A 20,138-nucleotide genomic window follows, 5' to 3' on the forward strand; every position below is an offset into this window, starting at 1 on the left:
CTTACTCTCTTGTCCTTTTATCTTCAGACCTGAAGATTGTTGGCGCGGGGAGTCATGACATCACTTCCAGCCCCAGGGACTTGGACCCGCCCCTCCCGCCTAAGAGAGCACCACCGCTGCTACTGGCAGTCAACAGACTCACGTCTGCAAAGACTAATCATGTCCAATCAACTCTTTTGTCAGCTTTATTTTTTTTTCCTGCAGTTATATGAGGTTTAACTCTGAGGTCCTATCTTGGGTCATTGCCAAGGTCTAGAGCAGGGGTTCTCAACGTCGATCCTGGGGACCCCCTGTGGCTGCGGGTTTTTGTTCCAACCAGCTTCTGGACTCCTGGGCTAGTTAAGTGAACTGTTATTGCCCAGATTCTTCATTTTGGGAACAATATAGAAATTAGAAAACTAAGTTTGGTAAAAAAAAAAAAAAATAATATGTATATACTAGGGGGGCTGGCACCTTTGGCGCCCAACCCCCAGTTGCGGCCAGAATATTAGTAAAATCTGTAAATGTACAAAAGAAAAATGATTATTTATTGGAGTCAAAATCATGAAATTCTATAAATATGTAAAAGAAAAATGAATTATTATTTAACGGAGTAAAAATCATGACATGAGAATAAAATATTTACTCTCTTACCGATTGGAGTATATCTGTTAAACTGAGGTCCACTATGCTTGATGCAAGACTTTCTTGATATTTTAGTTTATAATTTAAAAACAGAATAACAATCTGAAAATCTAACAACATCACATTAAACTTCGTTAAATTCTGAAAAGAATGATACCAAACATATATACAGTATGTAGGTTTTAACATCAGCCTGATTTAAAGCCTGACAAAAAATGTGATATAAAATTGTTGCACTTTTAGGCTTAGGATTTTATATATAGACAGTAGATTAAATGCACTAAGCAGTTATATGGGAAAAAAGAATTTTTTTTTCTTTTTAACAATATTTTTATCTTGATGTTCAGTCTACTTTTCCAGGGGCCTCATGCATAACGCCGTGCGTAGAATTCGCACTATAACATGACGTAAGCACAAAAGCCGAAATGTGCTTACGCACAGAAAAATCCAGATGCAGGAATCTGTGCATACGCAAACTTCCACATTCTTCTACTACATAAATGCAGATCAGCGTGAAAAGTAACGCTCGTGCACGCGCCTGCTGTCCCGCCCCAACTCCCCCCAGAATTACACCTCTTTGAATATTAAAAGCAATATAAATAGCCCTTAAGCTCAGTGTTCTGTGAAAAGACAATGGGAAAAGCAAGAGGGAAAATGGAAGAATTTCAGCGAATACCAAGTGGAGGCAAGGAAAAACGTACTATTTGTTGGTTTAAACAGTGATATAAACAACAAAAGGAAGCTAATCGACTGACATAGCGTGTCAGAGAAACTCGAAAGCTCAAGTTCACAAATTCGCACAGTGCCCGAAATAAAAAAGAAGTTATCAGATATCAAAGTCGCCATGAAAAGGCAAGACGTAGCCCACCATCTGAGTGTCATATGAAAGCTTATTAGGGTGTAGAGAAAAAAAAGGCACACAGTGGGGAAAAAAGCACGAAATGTCAACTTCAATCTCGAAATTTCCACTTTAATTACGTAGTTTATTTTGTCATTAAAGTAGAACATAATAAACTTCATCTTAAAATCGTTTAATTAACCAGTTTCACAAATCCCATTGTAATTAAAGTAGCACATTAAATGCTTTGTTTTGTATGTGTTCTTCTATGTGCTCTATGTGTGTGAATCACTATGTGCTTCTTAAACGGGCTTTCTCTTCATCTGACAGGACACAGAATCCATTACATTCGTGATATTACGGCTCTCTGAATAACTAAAATACTGAGATGTATACATGATATCATTTTCATGATGATAGGAGTTAAAGCACGTTATTAAACATGGGAACACGGTGGCGCAGTGATTGTGCGCGACCTTCGATGAAATAATTTATTGCAGCAATACTCAGGGGCGGCTCTAGGCTCGTAACGGCCCTGGGCAGAGAAAGAATCATTGGCCCCTTTGCCCGCCAATGTCAATATGGTATCTTATGCACGGCAGATGGCCACGTCCGTTGCGTACACTGCATAGCCGCCTCATGCTGATGACACAAGCGTTTAACTTTTGCCGAAATTTGCCTCTGTGTTTGCAGCTGTGTCGTTATTTTCTCTTTCTGTTTTATATTCAATATACTGTATATTGACGTGGCGGCCCCTGGGATTTGGCGGCCCTGTGCAAGTGCACAGTTTTCAAATGCCTAAGGCCGCCGCTGCAGTACTGTCTCTTTCAAACGTACTAACCTCCAATTCCTGTCCTTCCTTTTCTTTCTCCAAGTAACCGATCGTCACACAATCAGTGCTGTAATAGACGTTAAGCCATCTGTAAGTTTATGATGCCGATTTTTCAAAACTTTTAAGGAACATTGAAATATCTTCAAAGTACATGTTTAATTATTCTATCGTTCATGCCTGTTCCAGTGAAGCATACAGTGCTTTTATCTGTATAATATAATAAACATATTTTGCTGCATTTCATCTTAAAAATGATATTGTCATCATATGTAAATACGCACTTCATAAAGTGGCTCAGGTTGTGCAATATTATAACTGTAGTGCAAGTTTACAGTGAGGTAATTTTACCTATAAGTCCAAACAGTTCTACAAGGAGCACTTGATGGACTGATTGAGTGCGTTTAGAGCTCTTGGGATGAAACTCTTTCTGAACCGCGAGGTCCGTACAGGAAAGGTTTGAAGCGTTTGCCATGTGAGAAGCAGTTCAAATAGGAAGCATGGCTGAGGCAACGTGTGCTTGATGCTGTATACCGATAATTCTCTTTCCGATCAGCTGCTCCGAGTGGTGCAGTGAGAGTAATATGGAAAAAGATGATCTGCTGTGGCAACCCCTAATGGGAGCAGCTGAAAGAAGAAGAAGACGGTGCAGTGAGAGTAACAACGTTAAAGCAGTTATGGTATTTGGAATAGTTTGACCATTCCGTGGACCATTATATTGTTACTGGTTAATTACAATCAGATGCATTAAACTAATAAACAATATACGGTTAATTTCAGTGTATTTATAAAGCCACGTCAGGGACGTGGATCTGAAAAAGAAAGGGTAAACACACAGGAACAATAGCACTGCTTTGACGCTGGGTGCTGCCAGTCTGCAAAACTGAGCGGAGAACTTGCGTACGATGAGAGTATGAGGTACCATGGAAATGTGCATGGCTTTACGCCAAGTTTAGGTTTTATACATCGCGATTTGAACGTGGAAACGTTCTTACGCAACATTTCTGTTTATACGCACCGTTTATACATGAGGCCCCAGGTGTTCTAATTGTTTCATTAATCCATTGTTTTCTAACTAGTGGGTCTGACGCTGAAGTAGTTGCAGCCTTTCATGATTCAGTGTCATTTGCTCTGCTTGTTTTTAATTGTCATTAATAAGATACAATGAAGGGAGCAAATTGCACAGAGAAAGGGAAAAATACGCGTATAATGAAAGCAACAAAAGTGAGTTAAGCATTTAAATCTATAGCAAAATTGGAAATGTTTCTAAATGTCTTATGATGTAAAACTCATGCCGCTGTGCTTTCTTAATGTAGAATAAGAGAAGAGAAAAAAGTGCCAGATAATTAAATGAGATCAGTGTAAGCAGTTGTCACTGATTATGAATTTGTTTGGAACAGAAACCTGAAGCCACAGTGGTCTAGAGCAGGGCTCTCAAACTCCAGTCCTGGTGGGACGCAGTGGCTGCAGGTTTTCATTCTAACCCTTTTCTTAATTAGTGACCTGTGTTTGCTACTAATTAAGTTCTGTTGAATTCATTTTAATTGACTTACTCTTGAGGACTCAGACCCCTCAATTCCTAATTTAGCAGATAAATAATCATGAGATACAAAATGAACCAAAACTTGACTAGAAAACTGTGCCCATCATACAATATCTGAAAATAAAAAAGGGTGGAGGTGTCAGGAATGTTGATCTGCTCAGGTCCACAAAACATTTTAAAAGAGCTCTTAGAAAAGTAAAGAAAAAGTCAACAATTTTGAAAATGTCTGCTATTGCACAATGAGAGCAGCAACAAGCCATGGAATTAAAGAACGGGTTTAATTAACAATGAGACTTGATGCCTAATTCAGCAACTGGTTGGAATTTGAGGCCCTGACTTAGTTGGTCTTCTGTTGGCTCCCTCACTTCACAGTTCATTTCTGTTTAAGGAAAGAAATGAAGCAATTCAGAGGAACGATGAAGAAATTTCAGGCAACAAATCTTAAAAAACAAGTGAATTAAAATTAATTCGAAAGAAGTTAATTAGCACCAAAAACAGGCCACTAATTAAGAAAAGGATTAGAATGAAAGCCTGCAGCCACTGCGGCCCTCCAGGACTGGAGTTTGAGATCCCTGCTCTGGAGTGTTGCCCCCTGATTAAAAAGGAGACGGTATGGGTGTGAGATACTCTCCCTCTATCTGTAGGTTGATCCTTAGAAAGAGTCCATCATGGATATGAATTTGAGTGAGCTGTGGTCATTCATTATAGAGAGATAAGGAGAGAACAATATACTATTGTTACTGTGACAGACCTGCTGGCAGCATTCACCTGCTCATTGACAAGATCAGTCTATAAAGCTCAACATGGACACTTGCTTATCTTCCTTTCTTGTTTATACATAATATATGGTATATACAGTAATTAATCCACACAAGGGCATGTCATACAGTTCCTATGTCTTTTTATAATACTGAATAAAGCATGGAACTGGCGTAAAACGTGGTGTTTGACCCTTCATATTGCAATGGCATTAACTGCTGGTAGGGTGGCCTCTTCTCTTTTCATGGTCATTTAACAAGCCCACTTTTCAGTAATGCTTAGTTATTTTTATGTGATATACAGGCAATCGCCAACAAAGTGTCGATACGGTGCAGATTAATTTAACATAGTGAGCCTTCTGATGCTCTCTGTGCTTTTAACCTTAACACAGCAAGAACACGAGCCTGGCCACGGGACGCCTCAAAGAATCCTTAGGAGCTCGTTGGTCTGCTGGTGGAGTTGAATGATCGGCCCAAAAACTGCGTGCCTCCCAGGCCAAAAACATTTTTATTGAAGGTGTACAAAAGTTGCATGTTTCTTGAAAAGCAGGAGAACTTCTACACATAGAAAAAGAATTCGGTTTGGCTGATATGTTCATTTCATCCAAATACAGTTTAGTTTTGTGTGTTTACGTACCATAGATAGTAAGTCCACCAGGTCTGCAATATTTTTGCAATGATTCCTTTCTCGTAGCAACTAAACATTTAGACAAGTTTAGGACTTGGGGCCATAATAACAAGAAATATTGACACAATTGATGACTTTTTGTAAAAAGAAAACATTATTTTTTATTAATGCTTGTTCTATTTTATATCCATTTTCTTTACCACTTAATGAAAAGATTACTTCACTTTTTAATCATTTTAAATCTCATCATCAACAAAGGAAAGTAACAAATTTTCATATGATAAGGTTATTTTTTTTTTGATAAAATCAATCATGACTCGTTTTTTGAATTATTAAGTTATTTACAGGTAATAGAGCAGGTATATATATAGATATATAAATTTATATACTGTATATATACACTGTTACACACTGTATGTTAAAACTATAAAGCAAGTTTTCTTTATGTAGGTGAGAGTGGATGATAAGAAAAGTTCTCTACACATCTCATTGAACATCTCGTTTATATCTCAAAGCAAAGGAAACAAGAGAAACGTGTGCTGCTTTAGTGGACGGGGAGCAAACCGAGGGTACGAAAGAGTCCTAAACTATACTTAGATCTTCAACAGAGTGCAGGTAAGATGCTAATAAAGACCCTGCATAGTGTGCCATTAAAAGACATGGCATTTTTAAAATATAAAACCTTTGAGAACATCTCGTTCAGTAGTAGAATGGGTTCTTACGGATTACCCATTGTTACATACGTACATATGACGCATTTACTCTTCATGGGTACGCTGCAGAAACAGAATATAGCGGAAACAGTTGGAATAAATACAAATTTAAAAAATAGATTTTTTTTTTTTTTGATATGAATGCCTCTGACTTTACGCGCTGCCTGTATGTTTGAGCATTCATGTTTATAATATAAATACATGAGTGTTGCTTATTTTTTATTTACTGTATGAATCTGAACAAACACACACACGCCCACATATGTAATGTATACAGATATATACAGACCGTCTCTAATGTATATACATAAATATATGATGTGTACGATGCCTAATGTGCGTAAACACACAGATGTTGTACTGCATGTTAATCTGCGATGTGATGCACACGTCCCAGGCTTTTCTAGTCCCATGCTCTTCAGGGTGATGGATGTTTGAAGAAGGGGACAACAGACAACCCACACACAAACACACACACACAAATCATGATCTGTAACTAATGCATTGTCTTGAATAGAAGGCCAAAGCACCTTTTAAAAAGAACAATCCTTTGTTAATAAATTCCGTGTTTAATCCACCTTTACAATTCACAACCAAATCAAACCAAACAGAACTCTTGTGATTGATTAAAATGCATATAGTGTTAAAGCAGAGCAGGCTGTTAGCTGGTTTCTAGTAAAGTACATGCTTTGGACACCTAGGCGATGTTAAAGTGGGATTTATGGAAAAAAAAAAGGTCATTACTCTTCTCCCGCTGACGATCCTAAAACCAGGCGTTTCAGCAACATGACGCTGACCTTTATGGCCTCAATGGACGTCTGTCTAGAGGGCACTACATGGTTACTTATGTATACAGTATGTATATGAATGACCCTGTTTTTTATTTACTTGCTATTAATATTACAGTTCATTCTTTTATATCTTTAGTACCACTTCTCGGGGCCATCAACACAGAGAAATATGAAATAAAATGATATGATTCAGTTTCTTCAACGATAAAAGAAGAGTCCGAGAAATCACACTGTGCTGTACAAAAAACCAAAAAAACAAAAAAGAGGATTTCTTTCAGTTTTCGTCCGCTTCGTCATTTCAAGTTGCACCTGAGTGCTGGTGAATTGTCTTCCAAAATGTTTAACACCAAATCTTTTATTTAACTATTTACACATTGTTTATTATTTCACTTTTATAGCTGGAAATTGAAACAGGAAAAGAAAATAAAGAAAACTCCGCTGCGTGGAAGCATTTTTTCCCAGAGGTGTTGTTTTTCTTTGTGTTTTTGTTTTTTCTCTTTTTGTTTTTTTAGTAAAGCTGAAGTGACCATTTGTACAAGTGATCTCTTTTTTTTTTTTTTTTTTTTCATCTTCACGTATTTTACAAACTGTGCTGTATTTATGAATTCCAAGTCCTGAACAAGCTGGCGTACTATCCTGGAGAGGGGAAACCGTAGTAGAGGGAACGATGGATGAGTAGAAAGTGCAAATTGAGAACGCCGAGGGTCTTCTTCTCAGCGAAACTGACGGACTCCACACCTTGCTTGTCTGCAGTCCCGGACTTCAATCTAGGAAAGAGAAAAGAAAGAAGGGAAATAAGTCGAGGAAGATGTCATATTGGGAAGTAGAGAGTAACTGAGGTGTTTTTATGGGCACAGAAAACAACAGATGTAAAGTTAGAAGGCTGAGGGATAGAAAGTGCTCATTAGAGTACATTGATTAGGTGACTTTTATTGTCATCAGTCGATAACTTCTAGATTTGGCATATTGGATTCATATGTTAGGAATCAGTGTGCTTCAGCTATACCATGTGTGGGCAATGTTGGTCCTGGAGAGCCGCAGTGGCTGCAGGCTTTTGTTCCAACCCAGTTTTTTAATGAGAAGTTAATTATTGCTGATGATGAAGCACATATTGCTCAAGTGACATTTTGATCCTTCATTTTAGTGGTCTTGCTTGTTAAGGTTCCCCACCCTTAATTGCTTATTTCAATCTTAAACTGCTGCATTCAGAGTTTTAATGGCTCCTTATTAGCAATAAGATGCAAATGACAAAGCAGCCAGCAGTTCTCCATTCTTTTTTTCCCATTTAGATCCATGTGTGTTCATCATGCACTGCTTGATTTAATAAAACACTTAATAGAAAAATGTAACAGACTGAAGATGATCCGTTTTAGGCTTCAAATCATTTGGAGGATATCCTTGGAAAGGAAAAATCTACGATATAAGAACCTAACATTGTAGACTAACCAGCCATAAAATTAAATAAGGTTTGAGATTGGCAAGGATTGGTTTCTAATTAAGCAATTGGATTGGAATGAAAACCTTCAGCCCTCCAGGACCGACATTGCCCATCCCTATACTATTGTATTGAGCATTGAGATGAAAAGACGCACAGATACCACACTGTATTTTTTATGTATTTTTACTGATTTTAATTAGAAACAGATAACATTACATTACAGTCAAGTCAAATTTAACAAATCAAAGCAAAGCAAAATTTGACCCGCACCCAAGAGAAAGAGAGAGGAGCCAGCAACCAATGCTACTCTGTAAAAGGAGCAAGAAAAGAAGGGTACAGTACCAATTTTCCCAAAATGGAAGCTTATTCTAAAATATTGCTAATTAGATCCTGACATATTGTAAAAAAAAAATCGAACAGATCCTCTAAGTGAGAAATAGATTTTTTCCAATTTCAAATCATTCAGGGGCAACTGGGCGACAGACAACTCGGCGAAAAGACAACTTGGTGAAAGAGAACTCGGTGAAGAGACAATTCAGTGAAAAGATAACTCGGCGACATCCTTTACCAGTTAGGTAATAGTTAGGTTCAAAGAGATTTTTAATGATATTTAAATGACAACGTAGGGCGCTGGAAAATCCACAGAATCACCTGCTTTATGAGAGTCCCAATACATTGAGAAGCCGTACTCGCAGGTCACCTATTGTATTCTAAATAAAGTTATCATACGATTACAATCAATACAATTTATATAAAGGATTAGCAATTTTGGTTGTAGAAGATAATGTAAGATAGAGTTTGTTCCATCTGCAGAATAAAGTTCGTTCGTCAATTATATAAATTTATTTTCAACATTTTAAATCACGTTGTCATTTAAATATCATTAAAGAATCTCTTTGAACCTAACTGGTAGAGGATGTCGTCGAGTTATATTTCACCAAGTTGTTTTTTCGCTGTCTTGTCTTTTCGCCGGGTTGTCTTTGGCCAAGTTGTCTTTTTGTGGAGTTGTCTTTTCGCAGAGTTGACTGTCACCCAGTTGCCACCGAACCATTTCAAATAGTATATAACATCAGTTACCCACTGACTTAAGAGTGGTGGGGTGGGACTCTTCCACTTGAACAAGATAAGTCTACGTGCCAATAGTGTAGCAAAGGCAATTACAGTTTGTTTGTTCTTCTCCACTTTAGGCCCGTCTGGGAGTCCACCAAGTACAGCTGTTAATGGGTTTGGAGGGATTGTGACACCAAGGCTGTCTGATGGGCATGCCAAGATATTTGTCCAAAATGATGTTAATTTGGGTGCACACCTACAACATGTGGCCCAGTGAGGATGGAGCTCGATTGCAACATTTACAGTTTGACTCTTTCCCTGGAAACATTTTTGGACAATTTGAAACAAGATAAATGCACATGAGACACCACACTGTATTAGCAGTTCTGCTCTGCTGTGTGAATGTATCTGTTGCTCAACCCAAAAAGATGGAAGTATACAACACTGACGCATTCCAAGTAGATGGTGCCATACTGTTAGGAAGCACTTATTATTAAATTGTGGTCCTCATTCAGTCTTTAAATTTTTTGTCTTCTGGCTGCTGCTGAAATCCATAATAACCCCTGCTTTCTCTGCTGTTCTGTTGCTGGGTTTCTGTGGTGGCAATCTGCGTCCCCACCACCCGATCAATGCACCGTGCTGTCCCTACATTGATGGATTAAAGGCCAGAGGTCCACATTACCATTATCTTCTAATTCTTCCACGTGAAGCCTGAAAACCATGAGGACTGATTGAGGTCATTTATGTCAGGTAGAATGCCTAGAGGGGGCTGGGTGGTCTCGTGGCCTTGGATCCCCTGCAGATTTTGTTTGTTTTTTTTTTCTCCAGCCCCTGGAGTTTTTTTTTTGTTTGTTTGTTTCTGTCCTCCCTGGCCAGTGGACCTTACTTTATTCTTTGTTAATTAGTATTCCCTAATCTTATTTTTATATTTTTTCTTTCTTCATCTTGTAAAGCACTTTGAGCTACATCATTTGTATGAAAACATCCTATAGAAATAAATGTTGCTGTTGCACATTTCCCTCTGTGACCCCTCTTCCTTGAGAAAGCAAACAGTCTTACTAGTGCCTGGACAGACAAGTCCAGCTTTGTGATCTTCTGAGGGTTACAGCAGGAGGAGAGTGAATCTGGAGCAGGTAGACACTGGCCGATGGACAACTGCCACTGTGGCATTTTTGGGCCTTCTTCTGCGGAGGCACCGGCTCTCCATCTCGCATCTCTTGTCTAATTGGTGCTACTTCTGAAACCATTGGACCAAGCGCCAAGATGAGACCGAGACATTACACAGTATCAGCTAATCATCTCTGTTGTATGTTCACTTTGCAGTTCAATTCTGATTTTTTCACTGTTATGTGACACAGATCTGATCTTTGAACAGAAAAACCACATGAAATGAGAACTTTTGAAACCTCATTTCATAAATAACGTGATGGACCATCAAGAGCTGGTTCCTGCGTTACGCCTAATGTCCTGGGAGAGATTTCAACTTTTTTACAACCCTTCACTGAATTTATGAAACTGAAGGAAATACATGTAGTGAAACTTGACTTGGGGACTGTTATTTTCATGTAGCGGGTATTTCAGGCCTTTGGCAGATATGACAATTTTGGTTTTTCCTAGTATAGTTCATATAGTGCCTGCCAAAAAAAGGTCTCTTTTTGTATTACGAAAACGTGCTTCCTTTGGATTATTATCAGCTCACTCTGCTGAGTCTGACCAGTAGATTCATCCTACATGGTGGTCTGTGGACATGTCTGTCTTGTGGCGTACATATAAATATATTTTAATTTTATATGATTATATGACCCCTTTTTAAAAATAGATAAACAGGAAATATTATATGGGTAATGGTAAGTAGTAATGCTCTGCAGGTTTAAAGAAAGGAGACACCTAAAAGATAACTCTTACTGTAAATCAAAAATATTGAGTGCACATTGATAATCTGCATATGTGGGAACAATGCCAAGGCCGAAAAAAGCTGTGCATGCCAGCTGGAGCAGGCTGGAAACCTGTCTTGAGGACTAATTAACAAATCTGTCTACAGCAGGGCAGCATGCAAAAGAGTGGCATATGTGTCATGCTGAGACCAACAAATACCCTGCCTCTCCGCTGTAGAAGTGAAACTACTCAAGCAATCTGAACTCGATAGAGCGTCTGATGTAGCAAATACCATCACAAATATTATGCAAGAATCAGCACTTAAAGATGTGTGCTTGCCCAAATAGGTTTTAGATGCAGAGCAGGCTATTATTCAACTCCCTGAGTTATTCTGCACCACAGTTCCCTTCGTTCAGTGTCTTATGCAGATTACACGCTCTCCCCTTCACCCAAAATCCTCATTGTTCCCATTCTGCAAACCTTTAGAACAAATCCTACAGACTGGAGTGTGAGCTGGATACTGTTAGCCTAATCCCTGGTTTATGTTTATTATTTTTGCCATATGTTTTTCCTAATTTTGTTAATATTATTACATTTATATATTACTAGCTGTATTACCCAGCTTGGGAAATTTTCTAAGACAATAGGCCTTGGTTATAGTGCTGTCAGTTAATCAGATATAGCAAAAGTACTGTGAAATTAACTAAGTACTGTTATGTGTATAATATTTATAGTTTATTTTTTTAACCAATAACATTATTAGTTCACTGGCGCTGCTTACTCTTGAATATGCTACAATTGTCCATCCATCCATCCATTTTCCAACCCGCTGGGTCACGGGGGTCTGCTGGAGCCAATCCCAGCCAACACAGGGCACAAGGCAGGAACCAATCCCGGGCAGGGTGCCAACCCACCGCAGGACACACACAAACACACACCAAGCACACACTACGGCCAATTTAGAATCGCCAATGCACCTAACCTGCATGTCTTTGGACTGTGGGAGGAAACCCACGCAGACACGGGGAGAACATGCAAACTCCACGCAGGGAGGACCCGGGAAGCAAACGCAGGTCCCCAGGTCTCCCAACTGCGAGGCAGCAGCGCTACCCACTGCGCCACTGTGCCGCCCACATACAATTGTTAATGAGTAAAATATTCCTGCTGTGGATGAATTCCCGCTTTTCTTAGTGACTGACCTTGCCTTTTATTGATGGTCATTGGAAAACATAATTTTATTGGAAACTCTATTCTTTTGATGGGTTATCAGTGGGAATAATGGAAAGTTTGGGTTTATCCTCCTCAATAAAAGGATACATGTCTTTGTGTTCATCCAGTTGCTATGTCTCTGTCATTCCAAACGATGGTGCATTTCAAATATTTTAGCAATAAAAAGCATTGCATCTGTCATTCCAACAGTTGGAACATCACAAAGATTAAAACTGCTTTTAAGAATCCCATACAAATGACATATAACAGAGTCATATGCATTGCACTGTGCACTGCAAACATTAACACTGAGGTTTAGATTGATCATTTAGATTTCAATCCATCTTAGATGAGTAGTATACAGGTAGTTATTATTATTATTATCTCTCTATTATATTAAAAAATCTTGGGAGACGAGACTTTTTATCCTGAGACGAGACATGATCTTTTGAAGAGAGACACTTTCACGTCCTGCGAGACAAGACTTTGTGCCAAGAGATTTAACCACGCCCGGTGCCAGAAATTAAAAAGACAAAGAGTAGATGACAAAGTAGAACGTTGTAAAGAATTCAAAAACGTTGGCGCAATACCTATGGAAAGCAGGTTAGAGATAATGGTGGTACGAAAATTCGAAGTCTCAAAAAAATGATAGTAAAGATCGCATTAGTGCAAACAAATGGAAATTATTACTCGGTGAAATAACGGAACAGTGAAAAAAGATTGAATATATTGTTCTGATTTAAATTTTAAGGGCTCGTTTATACTTCACGCTCAGAACGCGTATGCACCCGCATCATGACTGCTAATGGAAGTCAGTCAGTGGTGTTTATTGATGATGTGACTGCTGACAGAACTAGCAGGATGAATTCTGAAGTGTACAGGGCTATACTGCCTGCTCAGATTCAGACAAATGCTGCAAAACTGATAGGACGATTCTTCACAGTACAGATGGACAATGACTTAAAACCTATTGCGATAGCTAGCCAAGTGCTTTTCAAGGCAAAAACATGGAATATTCTTCAATGACCAATTAATTAACTACCCTCATCCTAAGGGCTCATTTATACTTCACGCTCAGAATGCGTACGCGCCCGCATCATGGCTGCCACGCGTTCCCAGTGTTCATTTGATGCATCCTCTGAGCAGGTCCTCAGAAATTAATGCGACGCGTGTGCGAGTTGCAGTACCAGCAAAAAGTTGGGGGGCGCAGTGTGCTAAAAGTTGGAATATGACATCAGAGTCTCTGTTTACTATCTGCATGTGACAGAAAGCCACTTTGCGGATCCTATGAGATCGGTGTACGCGCTTTGATAAATGGTTCGATGTGGTGAAGCAAAATGCCGACATACAAATGCATTCGTTGTTCTTTTATATTAAAGCGTTGCATATTCCCGATCGTAATGACATGATACATTTTAAAAGTCTCACATACCGTCTTCTGTGCCGTCTTTTTTTCTAGAGATTCCTCTGGTACTGACAGCAGTGGCAAACAGCAAGAGATCGCTACACTGAGCACATTAAATGTATGATATTCCAACTCTCTGCACATTTTGAATCCTTAGATTTATACTTGATATCACTTTCATGATGAAAAGCATTGAAGTATGTATATTACATTTTACAGATAAATCGGTAATTTTGTTTAAATAATGAATACTGTTAATAATTACACACATAAGGGGGGACGCAGTGGTGGAGCGTTAGCGCTGCTGTCTTGCAGGGAGTCACGTCGCTGATATTCCCTGCCTGGAGTTTACATGTTTTCCTGCTGGGTTTCCTCAGTGTGCTCCGGTTTTCTTCCAAAGATATGCAGATTTGGGGATTTGGTGCCGCTAAAATGACACCAGCGTGTATGTGTGTGCTCGTATTCACCTTGCGATGAGCCGAGGCCTCGTCCAGGGATTGTTTCTCACTCGTGCCCAAAGCTTGCTGGAATGGACACATCCCTGGATTTAATTAATAAATATCCTTTTCAGAGATATTGCGGTAAGGTGTCATCGGAATTTAATGGGTGTTCTAGGCAATTCATAACACAGAGAAGCCGAACCTGTTCTCACCATGATAATATCTCGCACTGCCACCTGGCGGATTCCTCCAGATTTACGTAAAGTACGCACGCAAGTATAAACAGTACAACGCTTGTGTAGCAGGAGCGTCCGCTGCAGCATGAAGTATATACCCGGCCTTAATCGTAGGCTTGTAGGTCGTCTAATTCGTGTTGCCATCAGGGAAAAGTAGTGTTTCTTTCAAATGAAGAGGTGTATCCACGAGAATTAAAAGATTGGTTATTTGGTGAATGTGAAATCCTGCGAGAGAAAATTTCAAGCCCTGCAAGATAAGACTTTATGCAAAGAGATTTTAGAGAAAAGCCAAGCAAAATGACACCTTTTATTGGCTAACTAAAAAGATTACAATATGCAAGCTTTCGAGGCAACTCAGGCCTGAAGAAGGGGCCTGAGTTGCCTCGAAAGCTTGCATATTGTAATCTTTTTAGTTAGCCAATAAAAGGTGTCATTTTGCTTGGCTTTTCTCTACATTCACAATGGCTAACACAGTACAACACCCTAGTACCGTAAAGAGATTTGGAAAAGTCCTGCCCACATCTATAACATTTACAACCATGCACTGTTGCCATCATGGAAAAGCAGTGTTTCTTCCCAATGAAGAGGCCTATCTGTGAGAATTCAAAGTTTTGTTGTTTGTGAGTTGCAGAGACGCGAAGTTGCTGGTGCGTAGTGCAGGCAGGGGGGTTGGCGAGTGAAGCGAGCAGGGGGCAAAGCCCCCTAGTTATTATTATTACAAGATGTTTACAATTTTCATTTGTTTGTTTACATCATTATTTAAGTATTTCTTTTTGTGTTTTTGTATGTTCAAGCTTCTATTTTTTTTTGTAATTTGTTTCTTAAACTTTATTAATATGGATTTACTTCAAAAGCCATAGCCAGACAATTGTGTTCTAACACTGATTCCTGCTTCACTTTAACATAATTCAAATAGCAATGACGTTTACAGACTGCACATTTATGTGGCCCATATAATGAATTGAATATTGTTAATTGTGTGATTATTTACTCTACATAAATGTATTTTAGTGACCCCTTTGAGATTCTCAAATGTAGACAGGTAACGGATAAAGTCTTTGTGGAGGAGTGATGCTCAAAACAGGAGAGAAGTAAGAATTATACAATTAAACGAATTTAGGTAAACTACAGCATATACAGTACACTGTTCACCCCCCCACCCTACTGGTTGTGCATCACTCACAGCTTGTCTTGGACCCGAGGGTACCACTGCCTCCTCTGCCTCTCTCTTTTCTTCTTTGTTTCTGGTGAAGTAGCACGTATGCTCACAGCCACAGCATATGGCACCCACACTCAAGCTTTATAGCGTGTTTGCTAACCACAACTTACTTGAGCTTCGCTGAATTTTGCTCCTTTCACTTCACAGCTCATTGTACATACCAAACATGATCTTGTGTCTTTCTCATGTTAAGGAGACTTCACTTGTCTGTCATCACTATTGGTCAATGCCACTCTTTGTGTACCCTGCTATTACTTTTGATGGAAGCCTTCATTTGTATAAACTGGCAGTCCCGTGTTAGTGTTGCTCTGACCATGTGTGCATTGTGTTAGCATCGCCTACTCACTACAGGATTATTATCAATGTTATGGGTAAAACACAAAAAGTGGGTAAACTTAGCATTACCCGGGTAAAGCCCACATTATCCAAGAGACCCGAATAAAGCTGGAATAGAATGTGACTTTCTAACTTTACCTGGGTAATCTTAGATAATAACGTATCTTAGATAATCTTAGATAATAATCTTAGATAACTTTACCTGGGTAATCTTTTGGATAATGTGAGCTTTACCCGTAACATCGACAAATAAAAAAATAAACAGGCAAATTACAAAAAAAACATGAGTCAGCTAATTTTCCTTTTTTTAATATCACTAAATTTCAATCAAATTAATCAAAATGTTTTTTAGATTTTTGGAAATTTAGTTTTTCTATTGTAGGGGTTATTTTTAACCCTAAATATACATACAGTATCAAAAAATTCTATTTTAGCAGATACCTACTGCCCTAGATGTACAATCCCACCAAACGAAAGGTTTTAAATTAAATGGGGAATAGTGTTTTGGTTGATGAATGTGTGAGTGAGTGAGTGAACTTTACATTTTATATACAGTATATACAGTTAGGTCCTTAAGTGTCTGGAGAGTGATAGAATGTACAATGGTACATATTGATCTTAAGTATGAAAATTGTGTCACTGTCCTATTACTTATGGACCTAACTACAGTTTTTACGTATTGTGCATTTTCCTTTGTTTCTTGTGTTTTTGTGGGTGAAAACAATAGGTGGGTTCTCCTTGACATCACTGACATCAACCTTTATATTTCTGGCTTGAGAATAGCTTATTAGATAGATAGATAGATAGATAGATAGATAGATAGATAGATAGATAGATAGATAGATAGATAGATAGATAGATAGATAGATAGATAGATAGATAGATAGATAGATAGATAGATAGATAGATAGATAGATAGATACTTTATTAATCCCAATGGGAAATTCACAAATTAAATTGCCCTTTAGGCAAATTATTTGGCCTTCCTTTTTCCATTTTTATTCTACTTATTTTATTCAAATTAATTCTAATTGTCACTCCAAGTCAAAGGTTTTACTGTTTTTGTTTTCCCTTGGAAAGCATTTTTGTGTTTCTGGAAAATTCAAAGTTGTATTTTTGAAGTTTGAAAGCCAAGCTGCATTTTGGGTAAGTGCAGACTGAAACCTGCTTGCCGAGTTTATGGTCAGGAAGCCTGGGATGAGGCCTACCTCTCTAGGCAGGCTAGTGAAGATTCTGGCCTGCTTTGTAGGTCTTTTTGGAGGCCTTTCTCCCTTTTTACTTTGATATTGTTGCTTAATCACAACAGACACTGGAAGCAGACCACAGGTGGTTCATCAAGCTTGTAAATCTTATCACAGTGAAACAATATGGCCAACTCCACTTGTTATAGTACAAAACACCCTTGTTAGAAAGTGCTGTTTTGCCATGAGTGGACTCAAAAAGCCAGGCTAAGTTGGACAATAAAAAAAAACAATAAACCGTAATGTCTAACCCCAACACCAAACCAAAATTATTAATCAGATGTAGAGAACTGTAAATCAGAAAAACAAAGAATAAAAATATGGACAAGTGTTTTCAAATTATATATGCTAGCTCAGACAACCAGGAAGTGTACGACGCTGACCCTTATAACTTTGACCCAGTGAAGCAACATGCCATACAATTCTAGCTGACTTTACCAAACAACAACATACCAACCATCAACAAAAATTCCACAAAATTGGCAGGAAAACAAAGTGGCATCATGAGTTCATGTCACGATCATTTAACATCAAGAAAATAATCTAAAGCAAAAAACAAATGTCAAAAGTTGATTTCTTGGGCATCAAACCCCTATTCTACAAGTAAAACTTTTAATTAAAGCCCAAGGAAAACTGAAATAAAAAAAATAATAAATATAGCAGATGATCATAAGAATGTTTTTTTTGAAGACTAGGGGGCTCTGCCCCCTGCTCGCTTTGCTCACCAACCCCCGGGTTTGGTTAACCGGATATACAAGTTAAAGAGATTGTTATTTTCATGAGAAGTGTTACATATGCATTATTTTCACTTTTACTTTAAAACGTCAATTAAAACAATATTAGGAATTATAATTTCGTCAATATCGCATTGAATTTTGATTCCATGTTTGGAATGACATCGTAACAACGCAACGTATATCTGCCCATGAGTGAATATCGTTTCTTTCTCTCTAATAAATAAACTGACTTTTTCGAATGTTTGTCCCTGTGATTTGTTAATTGTCATAGCAAAAGCTATTCTCGCGGGAAACTGTAAACGCTTTAATATGAATGGCATATCAAGATCTTCTTTTGTGTCTAATGTTATTCACGGAAGACGTACTACATTATCTTTCTTCTGCCTGTTAAACTTTTGCATGTTAGAATTGTCTGACCAATTTTTAATACAACTAATCTCGTTCCATTGCATAGTCCATCACTCATACATAAATTATGCAATAACATTATGATACATCCTTCTTTCAACAGTAATTCAGCCGGTGGAAGACCGTACGGTTTTAACGCTTGTAGATATTCTATGAGGTATTGTAAATGGATGTTTTCATCTTCTGCACGATCACCACCAACTGCTTCAGTATAGTCTATTGATACACATTTAATCAATTTGTCGTGTAACCGATTAAAAATTTTCGCATTAATTCGTTTGACTTCATTGTTTCTCGCTGCCATATTTAAATGAATGGGTGATTCTAAACCGGATCTTCGTAAGTGTGTATGTGTTCATAAGTAAGCCCTTTAATGGATTGGTGTCTGTCCAGGTTAAGTGCCGGAATGCACCTGATGACTGTGGTCTTGTTTGAAAATAGTTTTTTAGTAGGGCATGACTTGAAAGAATCTTATGGTAAAAGTCTCCATCTTGTTGGACTTCCTTTCAAAAAGTCTCTTCATAAAGTCACATCTCATCGCCGGATTAGTCTCATCTCGTCCCAAGATTTTTTTATTATAATTGAGAGAAATAAGTGGATAGGGCTGGCTAGCTTTGTTAGGCTGAATGGCCTGTTTTCATCCAGATTGTTCTAATGTTCTAATGAATGAGATCAGCATTTCTGGGCAAAAACCAGTTGAGGACATTGTGGAGTTCTGAAATCCCAATTGTGAGTCTAAAAAAGAAATGTGTGGAGCATCTCCAGAACACGAGGTGGAAGTCATTAAGACGACTAAAACCTTGTAATTCCAGCACTCGGGGAGAAGAATAGACCAGAAATTAACTCCAAGATGGAAGAAATAAATGAACTGACAATAAACAAAGGTTATTATTAATGGTTAAAGTTGCAAACCTCTCATAAATTTCACTTGATTTGAAAGTGTTAAAGTCTAACACTTTATGGCAGCTCTAAAACAAGACAAAAATTTAATCTGGTTAAAGGAGCTTCAATAAAAAATTATGTTTCGACCATTATGTTTAAGGTAATGGTTTCCTTTAAGAAATGATAAAGCAGATGACCATGTAAGGCTCACAGTTCTATGCCATGTAAAATCATCAAAGCGATTCTCTCTGGGAGTCTCCGAAAGGGGTTGCCAAAGATTTATAAATCTCATTGAAGGGACTGAGAGTTTGACAATTTTGGGGCAACAGGGGATACATGTCCATGTGGCTACACAAAACCCTAGGGTTAGAAGTGCAGATTTCATGCAGAGATTAGAGACCGTGGTTGTGCGGGGGTGCCATTGTTTTACACGGGAAGAGAGGGATGCTGTAGGGCTGTCATTAATAGCATCATAGACCCCCTTGAGAAAGTAGTGTGCTGGGGCCCCCGATTTGATAGTAAAACAGAAACATACATAGGTGGGCCCATACGCTCCTGGGGACCCCGGCCAGTGCCCCTTGTGCCCATACGTTAAGACGGCCCTGAGGGATGGGTGACCTGGAAGGCTCTGTAGCCATCTGTGGAGAGCTTCAATGATCATCATTATGTCTGCTGTTCTGTACAATTTCATCGATTAGTCAATTAATCAGAAAAAGTTGGGACAAATGAAATGAAGCTGACCAGACAAAACACAAAATATCTTGGGTTGCAAAGAAATAAAAGTCAAAGTAAATTTAAGAATCGTTGCATTTTATTATTTTAATTTGTATTTTCCATGCCGTCTTAACTTTCTCTGATCTGGGGTTGTAGGCATTTCAGCAATTGATGTGGCCCTAAGCAGTCTGTCTGGCATTTTACTAAGAATGCCTCCTTTTTCC

At 38.4% G+C, this 20,138-nt stretch overlaps 1 protein-coding gene across 2 annotated transcripts in view; it reads right to left on the reverse strand.

Moving 5' to 3' along the window:
- Positions 1-6,069: 6,069 nt before the first annotated feature.
- Positions 6,070-20,138, reverse strand: part of lhfpl4a (LHFPL tetraspan subfamily member 4a) — a 476,207-nt gene continuing 462,138 nt past the window's right edge. For both annotated transcript variants that reach the window (XM_051921531.1, XM_028824825.2), the window contains one exon: positions 6,070-7,491. In XM_051921531.1, coding sequence (XP_051777491.1) covers positions 7,438-7,491 — 54 coding nt within the window. In that variant the 3' untranslated portion in view covers positions 6,070-7,437. The remainder of the gene's footprint in view (positions 7,492-20,138) is intronic.

Source organism: Erpetoichthys calabaricus, chromosome 18 (assembly GCF_900747795.2).
Source record: "Erpetoichthys calabaricus chromosome 18, fErpCal1.3, whole genome shotgun sequence".
Classification (NCBI taxonomy): Eukaryota; Metazoa; Chordata; class Cladistia; order Polypteriformes; family Polypteridae; genus Erpetoichthys; species Erpetoichthys calabaricus.